This window comes from Orussus abietinus, unplaced genomic scaffold, assembly GCF_000612105.2.
Source record: "Orussus abietinus isolate OABI.00-Male unplaced genomic scaffold, Oabi_2.0 scaffold5, whole genome shotgun sequence".
In the NCBI taxonomy this organism is placed as follows: Eukaryota; Metazoa; Arthropoda; class Insecta; order Hymenoptera; family Orussidae; genus Orussus; species Orussus abietinus.
In genome coordinates, this window is record NW_019394929.1 from 1,964,588 (window position 1) to 1,974,840 (window position 10,253).

Below are 10,253 nucleotides of genomic sequence, written 5' to 3' on the forward strand. Positions count from 1 at the left end.
AATACTCTCTCGGGCAAGGGTCTTCGCTCTTTGTGCGAGTGGCGGCCAGAGTCGAGCAGGGTAGCGAATTCGTTGCGTTCCTCTGCCTCTGATCTCAGTGCTCGTTTCTTGCCCACTGAGGGCTTCTCTCTCCGACGCCTATTACTCCCCCTCGGTCCTCTCTTTTCCTCGGGTCCAGCCGGGAACCGAATGGCGAGCAATTTCTGGGCCACAGAGCCCCTGACTGCGTTTGCATTTAGCTGCAGGGCTGCGTAGCTGAATTAATACGTACTCAAAATCTAAGAGTCCCGGGACCCTCCCCAGGAACGTTTTCCTCTCTTTCTCCCGTGGCCTCTTTCTCTCCCCGGTCTGCAGGAATTCGTCTTTTCATTAGGACGCATTATGCCTCGGATGGCCTGCCCTGAACCTGCGGCCGATGAAAGGACCGGCTCCGGTTTTAACGATTCGGTCTTCTTCGGGAACTTTCCCCGAAAACGTCGGAAAAGGCCGTCCTGAAAGGACGGGACTTTCTCACCTGCCGCGCGAGGGCCGGGGAATTTCGGATTTCGATATCTTTGAAAGGAACGAGTCGCGCGTTTTCTTTCTCGGGCGGGGACGCGCGGAATCGAAACGCTGGTCCAAAGATATGCTATCTGGCTCCCCTGAAAGCGGAAAAGCTCGAGAGATGGGTTTCTGTTAAACTGGAACGCCTCCTATCCCCGTCCCTTCTTGTCTCCTCGACTGTTTGCTCGGGCTAAGACGCCGAGAGCATCGCAAGGATGTGCTTAGTTTATATTCGTGTTGCTGAATATAATGCTTTGATAAACTTGCGTCAAGTGTAGTATCTCGAGTGGAGTGACTAAAGCGGTATTAACATATTAAACGGAGGAGCAGTAAGTCGATACATGGGTGCCCGAAATGTAGCGACGCGTTCGACTCGTAAAACTCGATCTCTACTATCCTCCTCGATAGCGTGGATACGCCGCTTTATGAGAAAAAAAAATGTGCCATAATGCGAGAGAGGGAAATAAAAATACGGGAGTGCGTATACATTACATACTAGGATGGAGTACATATATTCGCAAATTCGTTGTTCGTCCATCGGCGAGAAATTATATTGAAAAATATATGTATAGAGTTTCAGTGGCTAGGGAGGATTATTTGAACAAACGGCTCTATTGAAGATGTACATTCATTGCGGGTCTCCATGTAAAGCGTATTTTCGGCCCCGGGGAAAATAATTCCCCGCGAAAATGGCAATTAATGTCATAGAGCATTACTCGCTTTCTTGTGTCACTTAGCCCCGAGTAACGTCCAACCTGGACGATTAATGAGGCGGAGTTATTAAGAACGTGCAAGTAAACGAGGGAATTAATGACAATTACCGACTAATGGTCCCGTCTGACTTCATTACGGAGAATCCCGAGATTTCTCCGGGCAACTTCCTAAGTTACACAGATTTTTAGCCGCCCTATGTAAACGAGGGGGGCGCATTACCCCATCGTTTCATGACGGGCTTACGCGTTCGCGAATTGAATGGAATCTGCAGAATTCCCCTGAATTCCTCGTAATTCCCTCGAAATCGGGAAATCGAACACGCCTCTGCAAAAAAGAAAATCCGAGCAATTAGTGAGTCCGGAGAAAAAATTGTAGAAATAAAAAATGGACGCTCCGGCATTTCGTGCCCGGAGCCCAAGAACTCGACGAAAGAGTCATGCCCGACTTATTCGAAGATACGAGCCACGCGAATTCGTTTTCTAATTCTCGCTCGTCAAGAACGTCTTTCCCGGACGTGGATACACGCAACAGCCATCCGCATGCGAGACTTATTAGCGGGAGTACTCGTCGTGCAGGGAACTCCACCAACTCGAATTATCGAAGTTACTTTCGGTAGCGCGAGATAAGTTATCAGCACCGGCGTAAGTTCGCTCCCCAACCGCGAAGCCGGGGCCACATTACCGGGCAACAAATCGCGGCGTCTTCCGCGACCACGCTCGCGGATTTCCTGAATTTTGTATAGGCCACACCGGCGCATCCGCGGATGCGCTATCGCATAGATCAACCGAGTTAGCGGGTAACGCATAAAAATGCATGAACTGGATAATTGAATGTTAGAGTGCGAATCCTCGCGGCGAGCGGCTGACCGGAAGTCCCGGCGTTATTGGCACGGACGAGCCGGCCAGAATTTTCGCGCTCCAGAAACTCCCCGGGGAATTTCCGGCACATCGGAGACCGAACAACCGCATTCCAGGACTTGGTTATGCTTTCCCCCGGTCTTGGCGGCTCCTGTGAACTCCGTTGTGGCAAAGCTCGCCGCTGCAAAAATCGCCGACTGATGCACCGCCGGTGCATCATCGAGTTACCTTGCGCTGCTCTCGGCGCACTCCTAGGTGCAACGCCGTGGAGGCGAGGACCCTCGCCCAAACTCGCAGGTCCTAATTCAATCGATAATTCCGTGGACTCGAGGAGAGAGAGAGAGAGAGAGGAGCCTCGAGTCTTCCGGAAGACGCGGAAACGGAGAGCGGGGTTTCCGGTTAAGTGGCGCTGCCGCAGGTCGCAGCCTCCGGCGCTGATGGACCGCCGTTCTCCGGGATCTTCTCCGAGGTCTTCTCCACGGGGCCCCACGTTATAGTGGGCCTCAGCAGGCTCCAGTCTCTCTGAAAATCAAGCCCCTTATCAAGAACTACGCTGATAACTCCTTCAAAGAAAAAATGGCATTAATAATGGACCCTCCACGGACGGTCGAACCCTGAAGAGGCTTCGCACCTCGAGAACTTCCTCTCAAAAAGGTACTCTAAGCGATTCCTCCCTCGGGTTAGGCTCGTCCTAAGTGGATCTAACGTCCTTTCTTTCGCAAAAAAAAAAATTTCTGGATGCGATCGTCGGGATCTCGATTTTCCAGCGTGAAAGAGGCCCTCCAGGAAGCGCACGAAGGGATGATTTATGCTCCGGATGGTACTAGTTGCACGAGTGGTCGGTGAGGGTAGATAAGTCGGGTGTTAAAAGTCGTTATTTTAGGGTGCGATATAAGACTTACCGGTCCTTTCCAGAGTCGATATGCCAGGAACGCCGGCAGCGGGGCCAGGGTGGATAGCCCGATTAACGTCCCGATTCCGTCGGCCCACCAGGGGAACTCGTACCCTGGATAAGCCGCCGCCTCGTAATGGTACATTTGGTACACGAAGATGGCCTGGGGGCAGACAAGGAGGGGTGCATCGGGTCACGCCGCCGTCAAGTGCATTCGCCGGTGGATGGAGACGAATGTCGCGTCCGGGGAAGAATCTCTTATTGCTCTCTCCCTAAGTGGAACACGGTGGAACTCGACCCTTGGAATTTTAACGAGGTGGCTCGGTCGCGCATCTCGCGAGTTCGGGCGCGAATTACTGGATTATCGGGCCGTTAATCCGCGCAAATGGAATTATCCCGGCGAGTTAAAGAGTCCGTCTAGGCTTAATTGAGAGGGGACTCGTTCCCAGGGAGTCCGTTTCTTTCGGTCAATCGGACTGCCAGGAACGGTTCGACCGGTCGACAATGTCCTCGAAGTCAATGCGCCTGGAAGTGCCATTGAGGCGCGACTTATCCGAGAATTACTCGCCATTAGTAAATGAGAGAAGGCAGGGCGGACGCGGCAAAATGGAGGAACGAAATAAAGGCTCGTAAGGAGCAATCTTTCTGGGCAGGAAGCGCGAGCTGCTCTCTCGTTAGCGCGAAGGTAGGCGCGTCGCCGAGAGCCTTAGGGAAGCACACCCTCGAACCTTCGAGGTACACACGGAAAAGGTATAATAAGCGAGCATTCTCTGTAATAAGACCCCCGCAGTCGAGCCACAAAAGTTGCCCCGTTTCCTTTTTAATCAGCTCGGAGGAGCGGCGCGACGCCCTCGAGTCCCTTGACTTGACGGAATTTAGCGACACTTTTGACACCTTGGTCCTCCGAAACCGGGCTTTTCGGGGAGCTTTGAAGGTGATCCGTCGACGGAGACAGAAGTTCGGGGCTTGGCTCCGCTATAACGGCATCATGTACCCGTCTCCTGTGAATTGGCTTTATATGATCCGCGCCAAACTAAGTGCAGCCCGACCCGACGTATGTTAAACGCATTGTTAAACTAAGTTTTACGCTCTAACTTGCCCCGACGTGACTCAGTCACTTAGCCCAAAACGCGTGTAACGGACTACTAATGCGCTGTTTGCAAAGAGAGGCATGGCTCCACACTCACACCGAGCCTTCCGAAGGGGAGAATTATTATCGACGAAGCAACCGGAAACGTTGCCGCCACGGCGAGCCACCCCTTATTCCGAGAGCATTCAAGGCTGCACATTGTCGCCGAGGTCCTTTATTAACACTTTGAGGGTCGTCGTGCCCAATTAAGGGAGACGGACTTACCCGGAATCGAGATCTTCCCCGATATTTATATCTCGTGTTTTTGGCCCCATAGAAAATGGATCAAAATTGTGATCCTTAAATTTTAGATCGCCTAGCTCGCGACGCGACAATTGGGTCAGGTCTTGGAGCGACTGGGAGATAGAGGGAAATTTTGCGAACCCTGTTCCTCGAGGATCCCCTGCAGCTTTCCCGGTCTAAATCGATCCTGGAGCCCAATAAGCCGGCCCAGAGCACGCAACCACCGGTCGTTGGGCAAAAAGAATTCCAACTATCCTCTATTAGAGGATGCCGCGGGGATATGGCCGCTTTTTAAGGATAATCCCCACAAAGGGGCCGGTATAAGCAAAGTACTGACCGCTGCGGTGGCGGGGGCGAGCACCACCCAGCAGAGCCACCAGTAACCGTGGAGTAAACATCCAAACTTGATTTGCATTTCCGCTATGTTGCCGAGGAATTTGTTGCATCCGTAGGACCAGGAAGCCAGGACCACCTCGGCAATGCCGATCAATAGTATGGCCCAGGAAGCAGTATTCCAGTCCATCAGAGTGAACAGGTAAATGCCGCCGTCGAACACCATGGGCAAGCCTAGGAGCCAGCAGGACGAGCATATCCCCAGAATTACCAGGGCCTCGTGCTTCCTCAGCTTGGGATACACGTCCAGAACAGCCGTGTTGATCGCCTGCACCCCTGCGAACTTCGACCCCACCGTCAGAACCCATAATTATTAATAATTGGTCGTCAAAAAATGCAATTCCGCCCGGAAACTGCAGACCTGGCGCGCCGTCCAGATTCGGCAATGTGAAATAATGCCGTCGTCCAGGTCGTCGGAAAGTTCGAGGGAAAAATCGAAGGGCCGGCCGAAGTCTTGCTCGGTAATTCTAGACAATGAGCCGGCATGTTCCGTGGGCTGGTTATCATCGGAAAATTTCCCGAGTTTCCCCGGAAAATGTGCCGACGTGGTGCATCGTCTACGCTCGGGATTCGGTAATAAGAAGTAACGCCCGGCTCGGTATTACCGGGGATCGTGTTTTCGCAACTCCGGGTGTACGTCCGGCACGGTATGTCGGTGTTTATCGCCTGCACCCCCCGGAAAGTTTGACGCGAGAAACCGGAAGAAGGGAGCCCCGTTTCTCCGGGTCGGGTCTCCGCGTTACGGCGCGTTACTCGGTTATATGTAGCCCCGGGTGCAAAGGTGCGGGGTAAGTTGCGAAACCGGCGGCGAAAAAGCGGCGAAACCGGGGGCGAACGGATCCCGGTGCTCTTCGCGAGCTCGCGAGATGAGACGAGGGACGATAACTCTTTCCCCGTGTAATCCTAAGTAAAGGCTCGGACGACGTGAAAGCATCGCCCTTAAGGCGCCCGGAACGTGACGCGGGATCTTAAAGCCAGGATTTCACGGCGGATGAACGATCAGAGAGCGATTTATTTAGGGCTCGAGTACACCCACCCTCGTCCTTGAACCTCCACCGAATCTTTCGGCGAGCACCGTCGAGAAGAGACGCGAGAACCTGGTCCAGGTGAGGATCATCCTTCACCTCACCAAGCGATGTATGAATTTATTTAATACTTCATCGAGGGCAAATTCGACCTGGGGAAATTATCACGGAACGATTATGAAGAACGCCCCTCACCTGACTGCCGATGCCGAGGATGAAGAGCATGAAGAAGAAGAGTACTGCCCAGAGATTCGGCAGCGGCATCCGCACCACAGCCTCCGGATACGCGATGAACGCCAACCCGGTGCCGCTCTGGACCACCTCCTCGATGGGCAGATTCATCTGCCGCGCCAGGAAGCCCAGGATGGAGAATATCGCGAAGCCGGCGAAAATGGAGGTGAATAGATTCGCGATAGTGACGAAGATCGCGTCTCTGGAGGACAGAGGAGCGCCTTCAGCTCGATTCGAGTCGTTCGCCGGAGCTTTATCGGATTGAATTAGAAAAACGCGCGACGCCTTTCGATGGGGTTCGCTGAATGGGAATATCCATTCCTCACCTGTGACAGTTGTTCGTGAAGGAGCTGTAGCTGGCCAGAGTGACCAGAGATCCGCAGCCAATGCCCAGGGAATAAAATATCTGGGAGGCCGCGTCAGCCCAGACGTTGACGTTCTTCAGGGTGGACCACTTGGGGCTGATGTACCAGGTGATGCCCTCGGCGGCGCCGTCCAAGGTGACACCTGCGGCAGGAGGAGAAGAGGCGAAAGGAGATGAAGAAGGTGCTCCACCTGGACCCTCACCTCTTATCAGCAGCGCCAGGAGAACGACGTAGGGGAAGAGAGCGGTGAAGTAAACGACCTTCCCGATATACTGCACTCCACCCATGAGGCATACGAAACAGATCAGCCAGGCGAGGGTGAGGCACCCCAGGAGTTCCCATCTGATGCCGCCGAAGTTCTCCCAGGTGGCTCCACGGATCCCCAGGACGTAGTCGCTGATCGACGCGACTCAGGGTTACATCGACTCCTCCTTTTTATTTTTACCATACGGCGCATTCGGTACCTGAAGTACTCCTCGGAGGACAGAACCCTGGTGTAGAGCGACCTGATGTCCGTGGCGGTGGTGCCGTTGAAGCAGTACGTTCCGTTCCCTCCATCGGCAAAGCCGAAATTGGAGCAGACCGTCGCGACAGCCATGCAGGTCCTGTTGTAGAATATCGTCTCAGAGTCCACCTTCTGGCACTCCATCTCCTCGAGGCCGCTGTAGCAGTCTGCAAAAGGGACCGGTGTTATCAAGCCGGACCAAGATTAAGCCAGGGTATGTCGCAGGTTCGCTACCCTTGGAATTAAAATCGTTGTTGCAGCGAGCCCAGGCCAGCTCCGACGAGAAGGACGCGAAGGTGTAGAAGATGGTCCAGGAGACGATTATCATGTAGTATATGGTGACCAAGGTAATCACGACCACGGTACAATAGCCCAGTCCATGGAACGCCGGGGCCATCCTGGCGAAGGCCTCCGTCGGCCCCAGCCCGGAATATTGCCCGATAGCGAGCTCCAGGAAGAATATGGGCAATCCCATCGTGAACAGCATCGCCACGAAGGGAACCAGGAAGGCACCTGGGAGATCAACTTATGTCAGGACTTCCTACGGCGATCGGCTCTCCCTTGGGACCGTCATTGATATCGCGATACTGCCACTCGCTCAATAAGCCCACAGAGCCGGGTACTAACGTGAGCTGGTTGGACATTTCGGAGTAATGAATAAGGAATGACTACCCAGTCGGCTTGGCCACTCAAACGGGATTTAGCGAAGCCGCAACCGAAGTCAGGATCACGAGGAGTTCCCGGTAAGGACGGCGGCCGGTGAAGTCTGGGGTTGATTTCGATAAATTCTGTATCAAATGTCAGGAATCCCAAGTGGCATATAGAAAAAGCCCCCCGGGAGAGCTCGGCTCGTCCCGAAACTTGTCCATACCGAATACCGATCGATTGAGCCACGTCTCAATGCGCCCGCCACGCCGCAACGTCCGTTTAATGTGCAACGTTACACCGCTTCATGCAACATTACGGTTAATGTACAACATTATACCTACATTACACGCATTATGTCTCGCATTAAGCGTATATTACAGCGTCACGTCCTCGGCGTGGGAGATGGCTCGATACCGCACATCCGGCTCTCGTTGTTTCGATTCGGCCGGAAATGATTTTCGACGGTAATCCCTGGTTATTTCTAACCCGCTGTTACGGAGGCGACGTCGATCCTGGGAGGAAAAATTTCTCCCTGGGTTTGATTTCCGGAAGGAGCCCTCCGGGGTGAATTTTTCCCGCTTTCCTCCATCTTCCCGCCGTCTCGTCGCGGAGGTAAATACTTTTTGGATGATTCCGGAGGTTCTCCCTCGAACGGCATATTCGGGGTCTCGAAGCCGCAACCGAAGGCGTAAGTCGTATCGAGCGGGACTCCCGGGAGACTCGCGAAGGAAGCCGTTTAAACAGAGACCAACAACCGGTATTAGATAGGACTCGAATATGGAGTAATAAAATATGGATGATATCGCGTTTCACGGCTGAGAGCAGACCGAGCGTCGCGTCGCTCCGTCGCGCTCTGTCGCGCTCCGTCGTCCTGTCGCGCCCTGTCGCGCTCCGTAGGAGGGAATAAGGAAGCGACGAGTATCGTCTCCCCGGACTCGCTCCCCGATGTCTCGGAAGGAGAACTCGTTGCGAGCTCTGAGATACGTACCTCCACCGTTGCGGTACAAAAGGTAAGGGAAACGCCAAACGTTCCCGATACCGACGGCATATCCGATGCAGGAGAGAACGAACTCCAGGGGGTTGGCCCAGCCGACCCTCTCCGACGGAATTTCGACCAGGAACCCTCCGGCGCCGATGGAGATCTTCTTGGCCTGCGATTAAAGGGTCACTCGGTGATAACGATGCACTCGAACCCCTGGATGCCACCCTCGGGATTATTATCCAACCTTTGACTAATTATTCCCAACCTTGATCCGCGCTCACAGGAAATTAATGAAGTCCCAGGGACCGTGTGTATGCCGGGAAATTATGCGACGTGGTAATTGAATTTTCTGGGAGGACCCTGACTGATGGAGTGCTATTGGATTTTCTAGGCGACGGAGAGGGTTTTTCTTCGAATTTAGATACCGGGACCCGGGCTTGGACGAGAATTAACACCGATGAGCAGAGGGCTTAACAGCGGAGGAAGCAGGGGAGCCGATTAACGGGCCGACGCGCCAACCCAAGGAGGACAGGTGACGGGCCACGTCGGAAAAGCGGCGATACGCGGCCCGCTCCAGGATTTGCGGTAACCAACAATTGGATTACGGTGAACTAGTGTCAAGGGACACGGCATCCCTCCCCGACAATGCCAACGCTGTCAATTTAATCCTCTCGGATCGCAAACCGCGAGGCACGCCGCTCCGAACCGGCGAGATGAGCCACGCCACTTTTTCCCGGACAGTCGACCTCACCAATCGCCAAATTGTCGCCCTATCGAAATCCTCGTCGTTTTCCAGAGTTCGATCTCAAATTCTACCCCGAAATCGACCCCGTCACCTCGTCGGATTTCCTATCGCGGCCCAACTGCTAATCGCGCCCACCTACGTCGGCCTATCTTCGCCTAATTTGGGATGAAATCGGATCTTGTCTTGGGAGAAATTTAAAAAGGGAATAACGAGGTGTAAATAAATGATGGAAGAAAAGATGCCGACCGTCGTTGCAGGCTGGTTTATGAATCGCGGGACTATCGAGAACGCCACGGCATCCTAACCAGGAGTAACGCGACCGCCGGGAGATTTTTAACTAGTTTCATTACAGCTACTCCCACGGGCGTCAAAAAAGAAGCCCGAAGGTATAAATACTGGTTACACTCTAATTTCCTCGGCCGAGAACATGCCCCTTTGCTCCGACGCGTGTGCTTTTTCCGGCGAGGCATTTAATTCCGACTTATTAAACTTCGCGGATTCGTCTTTGCCCTCGTAAACACGGATGAAGCGCGGCCGCGGTGGAGGATGAAATATTGAAATGCTTTTTGCCTCCTTGGTGAGTTTCTTCCTGGATGCAATATTTATTTGAAAAAGTGAATTTTTCCTGCGAAAAGCCCCGCGATTAGCGGACTTGCAAGGACGATGAGGTGTACTAACCCTGGACGGCCTCCCATTTTCCTCGATCATTTGGAGCGGAAATGTTTAACCCAGGACACCAATGGAAACTTTTTAAAAATTCCTCCTCGAAGACACCTCGCTTACCGCATCGCGGCTGTAACGAAACTGCAGCTGGTGATAAGACTGTCGGTATACTAACCGGGCATTATCATCGGAGGACGTATTTCGACGTCTACTTCAACGCGCGCTGGCCATTATCATTTATCACCGTACGACATATTTTACGAAGCACTTCTAATCCCGACAATTGATTTATATCGAGTCCGCCTTTTCCGTTCTTCT

At 53.3% G+C, this 10,253-nt stretch overlaps 1 protein-coding gene across 1 annotated transcript; it reads right to left on the reverse strand.

The window, feature by feature from the left end:
* Positions 1-2,513: 2,513 nt before the first annotated feature.
* LOC105701120 (sodium- and chloride-dependent GABA transporter 2) lies at positions 2,514-10,003 on the reverse strand. The gene is made up of 10 exons (XM_012427564.1): positions 9,951-10,003; positions 8,534-8,696; positions 7,132-7,410; positions 6,857-7,064; positions 6,595-6,788; positions 6,354-6,534; positions 5,992-6,229; positions 4,716-5,054; positions 3,017-3,169; positions 2,514-2,636 (listed from the first exon to the last, which is right to left on the reverse strand). Exons 1-10 carry the CDS (start codon positions 9,978-9,980, stop codon positions 2,514-2,516), a joined length of 1,908 nt encoding a protein of 635 aa, XP_012282987.1. The 5' UTR covers positions 9,981-10,003.
* Between the last annotated feature and the right edge of the window lie 250 nt (positions 10,004-10,253).

Coding starts and splice junctions, on each gene's coding strand:
- LOC105701120 (XM_012427564.1), bottom strand. CDS start 9,980: ATGATCGAGGAAAATGGGAGGCCGTCCAGG. Junction 8,697..9,950: donor AAAATGGGAGGCCGTCCAGG/GTTAGTACACCT, acceptor CTTTAATCGCAG/GCCAAGAAGATCTCCATCGG. Junction 6,789..6,856: donor TCCTCCGAGGAGTACTTCAG/GTACCGAATGCG, acceptor CGCGTCGATCAG/CGACTACGTCCTGGGGATCC.